We start from the raw sequence: 19,341 nt of genomic DNA, 5'->3' as shown, positions 1-19,341 counted from the left end.
GCGGCAATGGACATAGTTCCTTTTGCGCGCATTCATCTAAGACCATTACAACTGTGCATGCTCAGTCAGTGGAATGGGGACTATACAGACTTGTCTCCGACGATACAAGTAAATCAGAGGACCAGAGATTCACTCCGTTGGTGGCTGTCCCTGGACAACCTGTCACAGGGGATGAGCTTCCGTAGACCAGAGTGGGTCATTGTCACGACCGACGCCAGTCTGGTGGGCTGGGGCGCGGTCTGGGGACCCCTGAAAGCTCAGGGTCTTTTTGGTCTCGGGAAGAATCTCTTCTACCGATAAATATTCTGGAACTGAGAGCGATATTCAATGCTCTCAAGGCTTGGCCTCAGCTAGCAAAGGCCATGTTCATACGGTTTCAATCAGACAACATGACAACTGTTGCGTACATCAACCATCAGGGGGGAACAAGGAGTTCCCTGGCGATGGAAGAAGTGACCAAAATCATTCAATGGGCGGAGACTCACTCCTGCCACTTGTCTGCAATCCACATCCCAGGAGTGGAAAATTGGGAAGCGGATTTTCTGAGTCGTCAGACATTTCATCCGGGGGAGTGGGAACTCCATCCGGAAATCTTTGCCCAAATTACTCAACTGTGGGGCATTCCAGACATGGATCTGATGGCCTCTCGTCAGAACTTCAAGGTTCCTTGCTACGGGTCCAGATCCAGGGATCCCAAGGCGACTCTAGTAGATGCACTAGTAGCACCTTGGACCTTCAAACTAGCTTATGTATTCCCGCCGTTTCCTCTCATCCCCAGGCTGGTAGCCAGGATCAATCAGGAGAGGGCATCGGTGATCTTGATAGCTCCTGCGTGGCCACGCAGGACTTGGTATGCAGACCTGGTGAATATGTCATCGGCTCCACCATGGAAGCTACCTTTGAGACGAGACCTTCTTGTTCAAGGTCCGTTCGAACATCCGAATCTGGTCTCACTCCAACTGACTGCTTGGAGATTGAACGCTTGATCTTATCAAAGCGAGGATTCTCAGATTCTGTCATTGATACTCTTGTTCAGGCCAGAAAGCCTGTAACTAGAAAAATTTACCACAAAATATGGAAAAAATATATCTGTTGGTGTGAATCTAGAGGATTCCCTTGGGACAAGTTAAAAATTCCTAAGATTCTATCCTTTCTTCAAGAAGGTTTGGAGAAAGGATTATCTGCAAGTTCCTTGAAGGGACAGATTTCTGCCTTGTCTGTGTTACTTCACAAAAAGCTGGCAGCTGTGCCAGATGTTCAAGCCTTTGTTCAGGCTCTGGTTAGAATCAAGCCTGTTTACAAACCTTTGACTCCTCCTTGGAGTCTCAATTTAGTTCTTTCAGTTCTTCAGGGGGTTCCGTTTGAACCCTTACATTCCGTTGATATTAAGTTATTATCTTGGAAAGTTTTGTTTTTGGTTGCAATTTCTTCTGCTAGAAGAGTTTCAGAATTATCTGCTCTGCAGTGTTCTCCTCCTTATCTGGTGTTCCATGCAGATAAGGTGGTTTTACGTACTAAACCTGGTTTTCTTCCGAAAGTTGTTTCTAACAAAAACATTAACCAGGAGATAGTCGTGCCTTCTTTGTGTCCGAATCCAGTTTCAAAGAAGGAACGTTTGTTGCACAATTTGGATGTTGTTCGTGCTCTAAAATTCTATTTAGATGCTACAAAGGATTTTAGACAAACATCTTCCCTGTTTGTTGTTTATTCTGGTAAAAGGAGAGGTCAAAAAGCAACTTCTACCTCTCTCTCTTTTTGGATTAAAAGCATCATCAGATTGGCTTACGAGACTGCCGGACGGCAGCCTCCTGAAAGAATCACAGCTCATTCCACTAGGGCTGTGGCTTCCACATGGGCCTTCAAGAACGAGGCTTCTGTTGATCAGATATGTAAGGCAGCGACTTGGTCTTCACTGCACACTTTTACTAAATTTTACAAGTTTGATACTTTTGCTTCTTCTGAGGCTATTTTTGGGAGAAAGGTTTTGCAAGCCGTGGTGCCTTCCATCTAGGTGACCTGATTTGCTCCCTCCCTTCATCCGTGTCCTAAAGCTTTGGTATTGGTTCCCACAAGTAAGGATGACGCCGTGGACCGGACACACCTATGTTGGAGAAAACAGAATTTATGTTTACCTGATAAATTACTTTCTCCAACGGTGTGTCCGGTCCACGGCCCGCCCTGGTTTTTTAATCAGGTCTGATAATTTATTTTCTTTAACTACAGTCACCACGGTATCATATGGTTTCTCCTATGCAAATATTCCTCCTTTACGTCGGTCGAATGACTGGGGAAGGCGGAGCCTAGGAGGGATCATGTGACCAGCTTTGCTGGGCTCTTTGCCATTTCCTGTTGGGGAAGAGAATATCCCACAAGTAAGGATGACGCCGTGGACCGGACACACCGTTGGAGAAAGTAATTTATCAGGTAAACATAAATTCTGTTTTCCCGCCAAAACGGTGCTATGGTTCTCTCTTCCTTCACAGACGGTGGCCATCTTTAATGACCCTCTACAATTTCTCCTCAGAGTGGTAAGCACCCTTAATAACTACAGTTTTGCATAAATTTGTATTTATTTAACCCTTTATTGATGCAAACTTTCTTTTTTTATATTGGACTTCAAGACAAGACAGTCTCTCTAACTTGGTGGCAAACTCACTAATAATGATTTAGGGAGCCTCCTCCTTCCATCCGAATTGGGTAGTATTTAGCATGTACGCCAGCTTGCTGGGTTCAGGCGCAGTCTGGGTTTCTCAGAAAAGTGCAGGGAGTTTGTTCTCCTATATAAAATGTGTAGCCACCAATCAGCAAATAGCACCCATGTGCTGAGCCTATCTAGCTGTGCATTTTAACAAAGGTAGCTATAAATGAAGCAAATTAGATAGTAGAAGTAAATTGGAAAGTTGTTTAAAATTGTAGAGCAGAGTCTTTTCTGAGCTTTCAGTTAGACATTGTCACAGTAGTGTCTTGCATCAATCACCAAGGTGGTACTCAATGTGCCTTAGCAATAAAAGAGGTAGCCTGCATACTCCATTTAGGCAGAACACCAGATATTTACATTCCGGGTGCAAAGTGGACTTCCTTAGTCGTCAGTACCTTTGCCCCAGCAAATGGTCTTTGAATCAGGAGGTATATTGTGAATCGCTGGGTAAAGCCAGATATAGACATTATGGCTTCTTGCTTGAATTACAAGCTACCCCAGTATTATGCGAGATCTTGATATCCACAAGCGACTCTATTAGATGCACTAGTTATTTCCTAGTCATTCAGTGTTTGATTGACATATTGCCTCCTTTTCTTTAACTATAGAGGATAATAGCCAGGATAAAACAGGAAAGGGTCTCAGTGATTTTGATTGATCTTGCATGGCTTCACAGGACATGGTATGCAGATCTGGTACAATTGTCCTCAAAATAATGTTGTTGGAAAACAGCACTCTGTAAAGGGGACAGAACCCCGGGTTATTATTCCATGGCAGGGTCCAAAGTGTGTTACAAGACGATTTTGAGGCTTCCTGACATTTTAAGCCTTTTGTTCACAATTTGGTCAGGATAAGACCAGTTATCAGGTCTGCTCTCTGTAGAACCTTATTTTGGTCTTGAGGGTTTATTCAGGCTCAGCTGTTTGAACCTGTGCATAGTTTGGACATTCAGTTTTGTCTTTAAAGGTTCTCTTTCTGTTAGCTATTGCCTCACCCAGAAGAGCATCTGAGCGTACAGCTATATCTTGCGATTCTCCTTACCTGATTTTTTTTTATCAGGATAAAGCAGTTTTAAGTACAAAATACTCTTTCATTCCTAAAGTTGTTTTTTCAAAAACATAAATTGGGAAGTTTTAGTCCCATCTCTGTGTAGCGTCAAAAACTATGCTAAAGAAAGATCACTTCATAACTTGGATGGAGTATGGGCCTTGAAATTTTATTTTGAAGCCACTAAATACTTCACAATTTCTTCTTCCTTGTTTATCCATTTGTCAGGTCCCCCACAATGGACAGAAAACTACTTCAATCACCTTGGCAGGGTGGCTTAAAGCTTTGATTCGTGTAGCGTAGCTAGTAGCGGGAAAGTCTCCCCCTGAATGAATTACGGTTTATTCTACCAGAGTAGTCGCTACTACTTGGGCTTTTAGAAATGGAGCTTCCATCTAACAGATTTACAAGGCAGCTACTTGGTCATCTTTTCAAAACTAATTCTACCATTTTGATATTTTTGCCTCTTCTGAGGCTGTTTTTGGTAGGAAAGTTCTGCATGTTGCAGTGCACGTTTAGTATCTGTCTTACCTGATTTTCCGTCGCTATTTCATGGTGGTCTTGTAGACTTCAAAGCATTGGGTTTAGGATCCCACATGTTATGGTTTATGGACTCTCACCATCTTATGAAAGGAAACAAAATGTATGCTTACCTGATTCATGGTGGTGAGATTCCACGAGTGCCACCCTTGTTTTTTTAATAACAGTTGGTGGCAGTAGCAGTGTGCACATCTTTTACCCTGCTCTTCCTTTCCTACTTTCTTATGTTCTCCTTTCTCTTAGCCATGTGTGTGACTAAGGCATTATGGGAACGTTGAAGGGATTAAAGCTCTGTTGTGTGGGGTATTTTGCCTCTTCCTATAGGACTGGACATTAATCCCACATGTGATGGCTCATGGACTCTCACCATCATTTAAGAAATTTATCGGGTAAGCATACAATTTTTGTTTGTTTACTTCCACAGAAAGCTGCTTTCAAGGATGCAAATGTCTGCCTCTTTGTCTTCGACTGCATCTTTTTTAATGGTGTTAGTTTGATGGACAGGTGAGTGTGAATACAGAATGGCAATTACATGGAAAAATAATATAGAATCAGAGCATGTCTCCTATGTTTATAGCCTCTTATCTACTTGTGTTTCTTTCACAGACCCCTTTCTGAACGCCGAAAGTTTATGTTGGATAACATGATGGAAATTCCTAACCACATCCTGTTCTCAGAAATGAAACACGTTACAGTGAGTTTGCCCTATGGTCTGCACTCTACATAGGTTATGCTGAATAATTTGGCAGCACTCACAATTTTATTTTAAGAATACTTGACTGTTCTGTTTTTCCAGGAGAGAATTTACACACTGGCATATAGATAAGGCAAATAAATACCTTTTATTAAAGGGCATTAAACACGAAATAAATGCTAGACTGATATATTCAATCAAGGATTAGCCTGAGAAAATATGCTAATTATATTATTTAAATTATATCGGTTGGCTAAATATATAAAAAAAAAAGTGTAATGTTTTAATGTCCATGGAGTAAAGGGCACTGCAGTGTTGTAACCGAGGGTTCCTTTTTGGCTGAGGTCAATAAGGGACAGTTGAAAATGGCCACAGCCAGTGACCATTTGGAAATATAGCAGTGATAGGTCTGCACTTTTTTCAGAATTAAATTACAGGAAAAGGGACCAAAGTAAATCATTGCATTTTTTAAAATATATAAACATTTTATATTGTAATCTCAAGTGTTTAATGTCCCTTTAATAAGTAGACAGTCTGATTTCAACAGATTGTAGAACATTTTATAGATAACGCACTTACTAGATTGCATAATATCAAAATAATTTACTTTTAATGTATGCCGCCTTCTAGGTTATACTTAAAGAAATTCCAAAGCTGTTTTTAATTTTTTTTTTTAGAAAGCTTCGGATCTAGCTGATATGATAACTCGAGTAATCCGGGAAGGGTTAGAGGGACTGGTGTTAAAGGATATAAAGGTAAGAATTTGTAGTAACTCTATTAGTAAAAATATATATATATATATATATATATATACAAACACTCTGCTAATCCGCATCTCCAGATCATATGAAAAAGAAAAAAGTATATGTCAAATTGTTAAAAGTTGAAAAATACAGCTTTATTTGGTACAAAAAATGTTAAAATCAGTTGCATGTAAAAACATGAAAGAAAAAACAAAAGGGAAAATCAGCTACAGTCCTGTAACTGACATAGAGCAACAGCAGACTGGTGTTAAAGGATATAAAGGTAAGAATTTGTAGTAACTCTATTAGTAAAAAAAAATATATATATATATATATATATATATATATATATATATATATATATATATATATATATATATATATATATATATATATAATCACAAACAGGCTGACTTCCTTGTTTTTTGCATGTTGTTTAAACAATTGTATAGGTGGCTCATGCGTTCTTTTCACTACTGTTGCTAGTACATGGTTTTTATTAGGTGATAAACTCTTGTTGAATATCAATTGTAATACTACTGTGCTAACACAAATAAAACTTATTTCACACTTTGTCTGTTACTTTATTTATATTCTTGTTCCCCCCCCCAGGGAATATATGAACCAGGCAAACGACACTGGCTGAAGGTCAAGAAAGATTACCTGAACGAAGGTGCTATGGCTGATACTGCTGATCTGGCCGTCCTGGGAGCATTTTATGGAAAAGGAGCAAATGGTGAGTTAATATCTCGTTCCACTATTTCAGATTATGACCTCCTTTTTTTTTCTTTTTTTTTACAGTAGTAGCAATTGTGGTAGGTAAAAAAAACTCTAGAAATGTGCCGGCAATGATACACTTTAATATAAAAGTCACTGACTACACTCACTCCAATAAGGCTACACTGTATTACAGAGACTACAATAATGTAATTTCCACCTAATTCTTTATTGGTAATGTTAATCACCTAATTCTCATCTACTTATGTGGTCATTTATTCAGTGTCCCCTCTGAAAAGAGATACTTCAGATTTTAACTGAAGTATCTAAGGTCCTATTCTTTTAAAATAACTGTAAACACTGTGTAATTACAAGATTTTTTGTACAGTCTTGCAATAAACAAACATACTAGGTTAGTCTGATTATGATTTAAATGCTTTTACAAAATGTTTGCTGCAGTTGTTTTTTCAATAGCCAAACTGTACTCCATACTTTTTTGTATTTAAAATACAGGGCTTGTTAATGGAGTTTGTGCAGCTCTTAGCTTACCTTTTTTGTTGAAACCAATATGGGGCATGGTTATGTCTGTGAAGCTTGCCATCTGCACTATCCGTTTCTTTCCTAAGATATCCTTCAGTTACTAGTGGGAATGTCACTCCTGGCCAGCAGGAGGCGGCAAAGAGCACCACAACAAAGCTATTAAAGGGACATTATACACTCAAAAAAATATGGGCTATTTAAATAAAGCACTCAAAGAAGATAAAGTTTGTATTTGACATGTTTTATCAATTTTGCTTCTAAAGTGCCTAAAAATGATGATAAAGTTTATATTGCTCTGACTATATTTGAATACGTCCGTAATACCCACTAGCTACAGACAAAGGCTTTTTTCCTCAGTCCCTAGCTAGTCCTTACAGCCAGCCCCCATGCTGAAGCTGTCTGTGTAATGTGCAATCCCCTCACCTCTCACTTTACAAACACAGTAATCACAACAGTATGTATGTAAATAGAATGTACTGCATATGCCAGTACTAAGCAGTTTATTATATATATATATATATATATATATATATATATATATATATCTATATATATATATATATATATATATATATCTCATTTACATAACATATATTCCAGCCAACCATCCACAGTTGTCCATCCCTCAAACAAGGCAGTAAAACGTTGGCATCAAGTACTCTAATTAGAAAAAAAAAGTGAAGCAAAGATTCAATAGCGAGCAGCGGTCTACCTTCAGTGCCGCTGACCCGCTGTCAATTACAATCAGAACCGGAGTGAGAGGACAGACGGTCACTGGAGCGGCAGTCTATAAGTGTGATAGACCGCGTAGCAGCATAAAGGAGCAAGCGGCGTCTGCCTTCACTGATTATGCAGCTGAGCCTGTCACACCGGGTGTAAGTGGTGGGGGGTGCTATGTTGAGAACGCCAGCTACATACAGAGACCGGAGGTGCTGCTATCTACAATGGAGATTTTTTCCATACTATTGTACTGATGGGTCTAAACTTCCAGAGTGGTTGTAAAGACAAGCTGGATCGGTGATGTCTGTAACGGGAGTGGGTCAAGTGGAAGTTTAGCCCCATCAGTACAATAGTATGGAAAAAAACTCCATTGTAGATAGCAGCACCTCCGGTCTCTGTATGTAGCTGGCGTTCTCAACATAGCACCCCCCACCACTTACACCCGGTGTGACATGCTCAGCTGCATAATCAGTGAAGGCAGACGCCGCTTGCTCCTTTATGCTGCTACGTGGTCTATCACACTTATAGACTGCCGCTCCAGTGACTGTCTGTCCTCTCACTCCGGTTCTGATTGTAATTGTCAGCGGCACTGAAGGTAGACCGCTGCTCGCTATTGAATCTTTGCTTCATTTTTTTTTTCTAATTAGAGTACTTGATGCCAACGTTTTACTGCCTTGTTTGAGGGATGGACAACTGTGGATGATTGGCTGGAATATATGTTATGTAAATGAGATTTTTATATATATATATATATATATATATATATATATATATATATATATATATATATATATATAATAAACTGCTTAGTACTGGCATATGCAGTACATTCTATTTACATACACACTGTTGTGATTACTGTGTTTGTAAAGTGAGAGGTGAGGGGATTGCACATTACACAGACAGCTTCAGCATGGGGGCTGGCTGTAAGGACTAGCTAGGGACTGAGGAAAAAAGCCTTTGTCTGTAGCTAGTGGGTATTACGGACGTATTCAAATATAGTCAGAGCAATATAAACTTTATCATCATTTTTAGGCACTTTAGAAGCAAAATTGATAATACATGTCAATTACAAACTTTATCTTCTTTGAGTGCTTTATTTAAATAGCCCATATTTTTTTGAGTGTATAATGTCCCTTTAAGTGTCACTACCCTACCCATAATCCCCAGTCATTCTCTTTGCCTCTGTCAATGGAGGAGGTGAAGTTTGCTGTCTGAAGAAATGGATTCCTTTTTCGTGTACTTTTCCCTGCAAGCAAGGATTTGGGTTTAGCTGAGTCCATGTCAATCTCTTCAGTAGAGTAGTGGTGGCTTTTGGCTTTTAAGCAGTTAGGAAGTTGTGAGGTAGTCCTTGCTTTGTTTTCTAACACATAGCTTGAAGACTTGCACTTCAGAAGAATATTTCATATGCAGTAGATGGGGACATTTTTAAAATACTTTATACAGGATTCTCTTTGGCAGTGGGCAGACACATTGTTTTATATAGGGATTTTATACAGGGATTTATGTATAAACTTAAAATCAATTCAGAAACCCAAATTAAGCGTTTCTTCTTCAAATGGAAGAATATTATTTCTTCTACAAGATACGACGAGTCCACGGATTTCATCCTTACTGGTGGGATATTATCCTCCTGCTAACAGGAAGTGGCAAAGAGCACCACAGCAGAGCTGTATATATATATAGCTCCTCCCTTCCCCTCCACCTCCAGTCATTCTCTTTGCCTGTAACTGCCTGACATTTATTTCCCTGTTTGGGAATGGGGTAAGCAATAATCCTATTTTCAGAAGGGTGTTACTGTAGTCCCTGGTTTTTATTTATACATAGCTGACATATGGGCATTATGTGACACTATGGGAGACACAAAGAAAAACGATACATAACGTTTTTATTTTTTGGCATTAACCTGTTTATTACTGGTGTGTTTGAGGGGTTATACTGTGTATTGATGACTTAGGTGTAAAACCGCTTTCCCATGCGGTTGTGTTTGGGCCTACTTCGGCATCGACCTTAAGGGGCGGGGCCTATTTTTGCATTCTCTGATGCACACTTCCTTCAGACTTGGCAGCAGCAAGCAGTAACTCCGGTGGCTCCTGGACTGTGCAATCTGGTCTGGAGTGTTGGAAAGTTGTTTTGAAGTACCCTGGGGGCAGGTAGGCGTCACAGGAGGTGCAGAGGGTATTTTTGACTATAAATTGACAAAGTTGTTGATCTAAGTACTTTAAAGCCTTATTTCTCCCCTTACTACTGGGGTGCAGTAATTTTTGGATAAACCAACGATTTTTAGTTAAATTTGAAGATAATTTAACGTTATTTAAGCAGTTTGGGAAAAATTGTTCACTTTTTCTTTTCTTAAAGGCACAGTACACGTTTTTTCAAAAGTTTATTTTAAGCAATAAATAAGTGTTTAAACGACTTTTTGTGCTTTTTACTAGTCTGTTCAAACATGTCTGACATTGAGGAATCTGAATCTCATTGTTCTATGTGTTTAGAAGCTATTGTGCAACCCCCTCTAACATTGTGTAACTCTTGTACTGAAAGAGCCTTACATTGTAAAGACCATATATTAGGTCAAGAAAGTGTGCCTAAGGATGATTCTCAGTCTGAAGAGAATCAGGATATGCCATCCAATTCTCCCCAAGTGTCACAACCTTTAACGCCCACACAAGCGACGCCAAGTACTTCTAGTGCATCTAATTCCTTTATTCTGCAGGAGATGGCTGCAGTTATGTCAACTACCCTTACTGAGGTATTATCTAAATTACAAGTGTTGCAGGGTAAACGCAATAGGTCAGGTACTAGTGTAAATACTGAATCCTCTGATGCTTTATTAGCGATTTCCAATGTACCCTCACAGAACTCTGAGTTGGGGGTCAGGGAATTACTGTCTGAGGGTAAAATTTCAGATTCAGGGAATGTTTTACCGCAGACAGATTCGGACGCTATGTCCTTTAAATTTAAGCTTGAACACCTCCGCCTGTTACTTCGGGAGGTTTTAGCGACTCTGGATGATTATGACCCTATTGTAATTCCACCAGAGAAATTGTGTAAGATGGATAAATATCTAGAAGTACCTACTTACACCAATGTTTTTCCGGTTCCTAAGAGAATTTCGGAAATTATAAGAAAGGAATGGGATAGACCAGGTATACCGTTCTCTCCCCCTCCTAATTTTAAGAAAATGTTTCCCATATCAGACGCCATTCGGGACTCTTGGCAAACGGTCCCTAAGGTAGAGGGAGCTATATCTACCCTAGCTAAGCGTACAACTATACCAATTGAGGACAGTTGTGCTTTCAAAGACCCTATGGATAAGAAATTAGAGGGTCTACTAAATAAATTATTATTATTGCATTGTTCCAGTAACTACTGCAGCAGCTTTTTTGTTTGAGGCTCTAGAAGAGTCTCTTAAGGTTGAGACTCCATTAGATGACATCTTATATAGAATTAAGGCTCTCAAGCTAGCTAATTATTTTATTACTGATGCCGCTTTTCAAACTGCTAAATTGGCGGCAAAGAATGCAGGATTTGCTATCCTAGCACATAGAGCGTTGTGGCTCAAATCTTGGTCTGCTGATGTCTCATCAAAAACTAAGCTTTTGGCTATTCCTTTTAAAGGTAAGACCCTTTTTGGGCCTGAATTGAAGGAAATCATTTCTGACATTACAGGAGGTAAAGGCCATGCCCTACCTCAGGATAAGTCTGTTAAGATGAGGGGTAAACAAAATAATTTTCGTTCCTTTCGGAACTTTAAAGGAGGACCCTCAGCTTCCTCTTCTGCTGCAAAGCAGGAAGGGAATTTTACCCAATCTAAGTCAGTCTGGAGACCCAACCAGAACTGGAATAAAGGTAGACAATCCAAAAAGCCCGCTGCTGCTACTAAGACAGCATGAAGGGGCGGCCCCCGATCCGGGACCGGATCTAGTAGGGGGCAGACTCTCGTTCTTTGCCCAGGCTTGGGCAAGAGATGTTCAGGACCCCTGGGCACTAGAAATAGTGACCCACGGTTATCGATTGGAATTCAAGGACTTTCTCCCAAGAGGGAGATTTCATCTTTCATAATTATCTGCAAACCAGATAAAAAGAGAGGCGTTCTTACGCTGTGTAAAAGACCTTTTTTACCATGGGAATAATTTGTCCAGTTCCAAAATTGGTACAGGGGTTTTACTCAAATCTATTTGTGGTTCCCAAAAAAGAGGGAACTTTCAGACCCATCTTAGACCTCAAGTGTTTAAACAAGTTTCTCATTTCTTCAAGATGGAGACTATACAAACAATTTTACCAATGATCCAGGAGGGTCATTATATGACTACCGTGGACTTGAAGGATGCTTACCTTCATATTCCAATCCACAAGGATCATCATCAGTTTCTAAGGTTTGCCTTCCTGGACAAACATTATCGGTTTGTGGCTCTTCCCTTTGGGTTGGCCACAGCACCCAGAATCTTCACAAAGGGTCTAGGGTCTCTTTTGGCGGTTCTCAGACCACGAGGCATAGCAGTGACGCTTTATCTGGATGATATCCTGATCCAGGTGTCAACATATCATCTGACAAAATCTCACACGGACACAGTGCTGTCTTTTCTGAGAACTCACGGTTGGAAGGTGAACATAGAGAAGAGTTCAGTTGTCCCACAGACAAGGCTTCCTTTCTTGGGAACTCTGATAGACTCGGTAGCCATGAAAATATTTCTGACGGAGGTCAGAAAATCAAAGATTCTAAATACTTGCCGAGCACTTCAGTCCATTCCTCGGCCATCAGTGGCTCAGTGTATGGAGGTAATTGGATTAATGGTAGCGGCAATGGACATCATTCTATTTGCTCTCTTTCATCTCAGACCGCTGCAGCTGTGCATGCTCGGACAGTGGAATGGGGATTATGCAGATTTATCTCCTCCGATAAATATGGATCAAGAGACCAGAGACTCTCTCTTCTTTGGTGGTTGTCGCTGGATCATCTGTCCCAGGGGACTTGCTTTCGCAGACCCTCGTGGGTGATAGTGACAATGGACGCCAGCCTTCTGGGCTGGGGTGCAGTCTGGAATTCCCTGAAGGCTCAGGGTGTTTGGACTCAGGTGGAGTCTCTACTTCCAATCAATATTCTGGAGTTGAGAGCAACATTCATTCAATTCATCAGATTCCAGTCGGACAACATCACGACTGTGGCCTATATCAATCATCAGGGGGGAACAAGGAGTTCCTTAGCAATGAGAGAGGTATCCAAGATAATGTTTTCGGGAGAGACCCACTCTTGTCACCTGTCAGCAATCCACATCCCAGGAGTAGAGAACTGGGAAGCGGATTTTCTAAGCCGACAGACTTTTCATCCGGGGAGTGGGAACTCCACCCGGAGGTATTTGCCTCTTTTATTCTCTGATGGGGCAAACCGGAATTGGATCTGATGGCATCTCGACAGAATGCCAAGCTTCCAAGATACGGATCCAGGTCGAGGGATCCCCAGGCCGAACTGATAGATGCCTTGACAGTGCCTTGGTCGTTCAGCCTAGCTTATGTGTTTCCACCGTTTCCTCTCCTTCCACGCATGATCGCTTGAATCAAACAGGAGAGAGCTTCAGTGATCCTGATAGCGCCTGCGTGGCCACGCAGGACTTGGTATGCGGATCTAGTGGACATGTCTTCGCTACCACCGTGGAAACTTCCTTTGAGACAGGACCTTTCCAACATCCAAATCTAACTTCTCTGCAGCTGACTGTGTGGAGATTGAACGCTTGATTTTATCGAAGCAAGGATTCTCTGGTTCTGTTATCAATACTTTGATACAGGCTAGAAAGCCTGTCACTAGAAAAATCTATCATAAGATATGGCGTAAATATCTTTATTGGTGTGAATCCAAGGGCTACTCATGGAGTAAAGTTAGGATTCCGTCTTTTCTCCAAGAAGGATTGGAGAAAGGCTTATCAGCTAGTTCCTTACAGGGACAAATTTCTGCGTTGTCAATTTTGTTTCACAAACGTTTGGCAGATGTGCCAGATGTTCAGTCTTTTTGTCAGGCTCTAACCAGAATTAAGCCTGTATTTAGACCAATTACTCCTCCCTGGAGTTTGAATTTAGTTCTTCGAGTTCTTTAAGGGGTTCCGTTTGAACCTTTGCATTCCATAGATATAAAATTATTATCTTGGAAAGTTCTGTTTTTGGTTGCTATTTCTTCGGCTCGAAGAGTTTCTGAGCTTTCAGCGCTACAGTGTGATTCTCCTTATCTCATTTTTCATTCTGATAAGGTGGTTTTACGTACCAAACCTGGTTTTCTTCCTAATTAATCAGGAAATTATTGTTCCTTCATTGTGTGCTAATCCTTCTTCCAAGAAGGAGCGTCTGTTACATAACTTGGACGTGGTCTGTGCCTTAAAGTTTTACTTACAGGCAACTAAGGATTTCTGTCGATCCTCTTCATTATTCATTGTTTGTTCTGGAAAGCGTAGGGGTCAGAAAGCTACGGCTACCTCTCTTTCTTTTTGGCTGAGAAGTATCATCCGCCTGGCATATGAGACTGCTGGACAGCAGCCTCCTGAAAGAATTACCGCTCAGTCTACTAGGGCTGTGGCTTCCACATGGGCTTTTAAAAATGATGCATCTGTTGAACAGATTGGTAAGGCTGCGACTTGGTCGTCCCTTCACACTTTTTCCAAATTTTCCAAATTTGATACTTTTTGCTTCTTCTGAGGCTATTTTTGGGAGAAAAGTTCTTCAAGCAGTGGTGCCTTCCGTTTAGGTCTCTGTCTTGTCACTCCCTTTCATCCGTGTCCTGTTGCTTTGCTATTGTATCCCACAAGTAAGGATGAAATCGGTGGACTCGTCGTATCTTGTAGAAGAAAAGGAAATTTATGCTTACCTGATAAATTTCTTCTATGATATGACGAGTTCACGGCCCTCCCTATCAATTTAAGACAGATTCTGTTTTTTATTATTTACAACTTCAGTCACCTCTGCACCTTTTAGCTTTTCTTTTCTCTTCCTATAACCTTCGGTCGAATGACTGGAGGTGGAGGGGAAGGGAGGAGCTATATATACAGCTCTGCTGTGGTGCTCTTTGCCACTTCCTGTTAGCAGGAGGATAATATCCCACAAGTAAGGATGAAATCTGTGGACTTGTCATATCGTAGAAGAAATCAATTTATCAGCTAAGCATAAATTTCCTTTTTAGCTTATCCTATAGAAATCCAAAAACAACTTATTGCACCCTTTAAGGGTACTGTATATTTAGAACTAGCCATAGCTGAGAAAGAATTTCCGGATATATAGAGGCGTGGAGGGGGCACGATGGACGGAGGAGGAAATTTTTAACCCCTTTTTTTTTATTTATTTTTTTGGTTTGTAATGTACAACGTTGAAAACCCCAGCAATATGTATAACACAATGATAATAAGGAACTAATTGTATGGGTTAAAGGTAATTTTGTATGCCATATAATATTGCACCCTGCGTGGTGTTAAAAGTCCAAGAATTGTATAATGGTATATATTGCTGGATATAAATAAAATTAAAATGTGGCGGCCTTTTTTTTTTTTTTTTTTTTTTTTTCTTTCTTTCTTAGCTAGAACAGGCTAACTGACAAACTTCTTGAGTTTGAAACCAGCTGCAGCTACTTGCATCTTATGTTGTAGGCAGAGGGAAACGCGCGCCTTTTACTTGCTGCATAGTTTCCTCTCTCTGCCGTCGGATATTCGCGGAGCAGCGTCATTGAATTTTTGTCTCTTCAGTGTCAATCTACTTTATGATAGTTTTAGAGACTTCTGGCAGCCAAATTGTGGTATTAAAAATTCTTTTCAGGCAATGCCGCAGCTTTCTCCTCAAAGGTCCCAAGCCTCTATGGCGTCAGTGCCCTGCAGTTCCACTCAGCCTCCTGGAGGAGTTTATTTGCCTGCAGATTTTTCTGCACAGGTATCTTCTGCGGTATCTGCAGCATTATCTGCTTTTCCTATGCTGGGACATTCAGATAGTAAGGTTTCTGTTCTAGCTACTGCTATGCAGGTTGCCCTCCCTCATAAGTCTGATGAGGAGGATATGCTGGTAGCCTCTGAGGGTTAAATCTCAGATTCAGACAGTATTATTCCTTCATCTGATACTGAAGAAGTAAACTTCAGACTTAAGCTTAAACACATTTGTGTACTGTTAAAGGAGGTATTGGCTACTTTGGACGACTCTGATACATCTGTCGTTGTCAACCCTAAAAAGTCTATTAAACTAAGTAAATACTATGATGTTTCTTCCTCTGTGGAAGTTTTTCCTGTCCCAGACCGCGTGACGGAGATTATTTCACAGGAATGGGAGAAGCCAGGGGGATTCCTTTCTCCCCATCTCCCGTATTTAAAAGATGTTTCCTGTTGCTGACTCCATTAAAGATTCTTGGTTCACAGTGCCTAAAGTAGAAGGGGCTATTTCTACTCTGACTAAGAGAACTTTGATCCCTATAAAGGATAGCTGCTTCTTTAAGGATCCCATGGACAAAAAGCTGGAAGCTTATTTGAAGAAGATGTATGTTCATCAATGTCTTCAATGGCAACCTGCAGTTTGAATTGCACAGTAGCAAGTGCGGCATCTTATTGGTGTGACGCCTTGTCTGAATCAATTTTAGTAGAGACTCAGTTGGAGGAGATAAGAGAGGATTAAGGCTCTCAAACTAGCCAATTCCTTTATTTCTGATGCTAACATGCAAGTTATTAGACTGGAAGCCAAGATGTCTGGCTTCACTGTCCTAGCCGGCAGTGCATTGTAGCTAAAATCCTGGTCAGCTGATGTTACCTCTTAAGTCCAAGCTTCTGGTGCTTCCTTACAAAGGAAAGACTTTGTTCGGATCTGGTCTGGCAGAAATAATTTCTGATATTACGGGTGGAAAAGTGTCTTTTTTTTTTTTTTCTACCGCAAGACAAGAAGAACAGACTCAAAGGACATCAAAGTAATTTTCATTCCTTTCGTAACTTCAAAAGTCTTCCTCTTCCAAGAAGGAGCAGTCCAAGTCTTATTGGAAGCCCAATCGGTCTTGGAATAAGGGGAAGCAATCGAATAAACGCTCAGCTTAGTCTAAGTCAGCATGAAGGTTCGGCCCCCGGTCCGGATTCGCATCAAGTGGGGGGCAGACTTGCCCTGTTTTGTCAAGCGTGGAGACGAGATGTCCCAGATCCTTGGGCTGTGGAAATAGTATCTCAGGGTTACAAAATAGAATTAAAAACTTTCCCTCCCGCAGATTCCACATCTCAAGATTATTTGCAGACCAGGTAAAAAGAGACTAGGACCTTTCCTCCCTGGGAGTGATTGTCCCAGTTCCAGTAAGTGAAAAACGGTCTAGGATTCTATTCAAATCTGTTTGTGGTTCCCAAAAAAGAGGGAACTTTTCGACCCATTTTAGACCTAAAGTGCCTCTACAAGTTTCTCAGGGTACCGTCCTTCAAAATGGAAACCATTCGTTCCATTCTTTTTTTGGTCCAAGAGGGTCAGTTCATGACAACCATAGACCTGAAGGATTTGTATCTTCATGTTCCCATCCACAGGGATCATCACAAATTCCTGAGATTCGCCTTTCTAGACAAACACTTCCAGTTTGTAGCTCTTCCGTTTGGCCTTGCCTCAGATCACATAATTTTCTCAAAGGTTCTGGGGCTATTGGGGGGCTATCTTGGCAGTGATCAGGTCTCGGGGAATTGCAGTGGCGCCATACCTGGATGACATATTGGTTCAGGCGCCTTCTTTTCAACAAGTAAACTCTCATACAGAGATGTTGTTGTCTCTTCTACGTTCCCACGGTTGGAAAGTGAATCTGGAAGAGAGTTCCCTTGTTCCAGCTACAAGGGTGTTTTTCTTAGGGATCATAACAGATTCCCTATCTATGAAAACATTTTTGACGGAGGTCAGAAAATCCAAAATGATCTCCTCTTGCCTCTCTCTTCAGTCTACTGTTCGGCCATCAGTGGCTCAATGTATGGAGGTAATTGGTCTGATGGTCGCTTTCATGGACATTATTTCCTTTGCTCAAATCCATTTGAGAGCTCTGCAATTATGCATGCTCAGACAATGGAATGGAGACCATTCGGATCTGTCTCAGAGGATAGATCTAGACCAGTCGACAAGTGACTATCTCCCATGGTGGCTTTCTCGGGACCATCTGTCTCAGGGCACATGCTTCCAGAGACATTCCTGGGTGATTGTGACCACGGATGCCAGCCTGCTAGGCTGGGGAGCAGTTTGGGACTTGTTAAAAGTGCATGGACTATGGACTCGGGAGGAGGAATTGAGAGTGATTTACAATGCTTTGATGGCTTGGCCTCAATTTTCCTTAGCCCGGTTTATCAGATTTAAGTCGGACAACATCACCTTAGTGGCTTAGATCATCCACCAGTGAGGAACTCTGAGTTCCTTAGCCATGAAGGAGGTGGCACAGAGTATTCAGTGGGTGAAGCTCACCATTGTTGTCTATATCTGCCATCCACATTCCTGGAGTGGACAACTGGGAAGCGGATTTCCTGAGCAGACTGACATTTCATCCCAGGGAGTGGGCTCTCCATCCGGAGATGTTCTCCAAGTTAACCCTCAAATTGGGAGTGCCGGAGTTGGATCTGATGGCGTCTCGGCAGAACACAAAGCTTTCAAGGTATGGTTCACGGTCCTGAGATCCTCAGGCCACTCTGATAGATGCTCTGGCGATTCCTTGGGATTTCGGTCTAGCATACCCGTTTCCTCCGTTTTGCGCTCCTTTCACGAGTTATTGCTCGTATCAAACAAGAGAGAGCATCAGTAATTCTAATAGCTCTTGCATGGTCTTTCAGGATCTGGTATGCACACCTAGTGAAGATGTCTTCTCGGCCGCCTTGAAGGTTGCCTCTGAGGAAGGACCTTTTTTTAGCTCAGAGTCTATTCCTCCATCTAAATCTCGTTTCTCTGAAGCTGACTGCTTGGAGATTGAACGCTTAGTTCTGTCTAAGCTTGGATTTTCTGAGTTGGTCATTGAGACCATGATCCAGGCTCACAAGCCTGTTACTCGTAAAATTTACCATAAGGTATGGTGTAAATACCTTTTATTGGTGTGAATCTAGGGGCTACTCTTGGAGTAGGGTCAGGATTCCTAGAATTTTGTCTTTTCTCCAGGAAGATCTAGAGAAAGGGTTGTCAGTCAGTTCTCTGAAAGGTCAGATTTCTGCATTATCTATTTTGTTACACGAGCGTCTGGCGGATGTGCCAGATGTTCAATCTTTTTGTCCGGCCCTGGTCAGAATCAGGCCTGTGTTTAAACCTGTTGCTCCTCCTTGGAGCCTTAATCTTGTTCTTGAAGTTTTGCAGCAGGCTCAGTTTGAGCCAATGCATTCTATAGATATTAAGTTGTTCTCTTAGAAGGTTTTGTTTCATATTTATATCTCTTCTGCTCAGAGAGTTTCTGAACTCTCAGATTTGCAGTGTGATTCGCCTTACCTTATCTTTCATGCGGATAAGGCGGTACTTCGTACTAAATTGGGGTTTCTTCCTAAAGTGGTTTCGGATAGAAATATTAATCAGGAAATTGTTGTTCCTTCTCTCTGTCCCAATCCTTCTCATAAAGAATGTCTGTTGCACAACTTGGATGTTGTGCATGCTCTAAAATTCTACCTACAGGCTTTTTGCCAGTCTTCTGCCCTGTTTCTCAGGAAAGCGTAAGG

General features: G+C 41.2%; 1 protein-coding gene across 2 annotated transcripts in view; it reads left to right on the top strand.

Annotated features, from left to right (window-relative positions):
• Window positions 1-19,341, top strand: part of LIG3 (DNA ligase 3) — a 224,307-nt gene that overhangs the window by 53,863 nt on the left and 151,103 nt on the right. For both annotated transcript variants that reach the window (XM_053707435.1, XM_053707434.1), the window contains exons 11-14: window positions 4,710-4,789; window positions 4,892-4,979; window positions 5,657-5,734; window positions 6,335-6,458. In XM_053707435.1, the coding sequence (XP_053563410.1) occupies window positions 4,710-4,789; window positions 4,892-4,979; window positions 5,657-5,734; window positions 6,335-6,458 (370 nt within the window). The remainder of the gene's footprint in view (window positions 1-4,709; window positions 4,790-4,891; window positions 4,980-5,656; window positions 5,735-6,334; window positions 6,459-19,341) is intronic.

This window comes from Bombina bombina, chromosome 3 (assembly GCF_027579735.1).
Source record: "Bombina bombina isolate aBomBom1 chromosome 3, aBomBom1.pri, whole genome shotgun sequence".
Classification (NCBI taxonomy): domain Eukaryota; kingdom Metazoa; phylum Chordata; class Amphibia; order Anura; family Bombinatoridae; genus Bombina; species Bombina bombina.
Note: the sequence above shows the minus strand (reverse complement) of the source record. Positions and strands in the feature narration are given on the sequence as shown.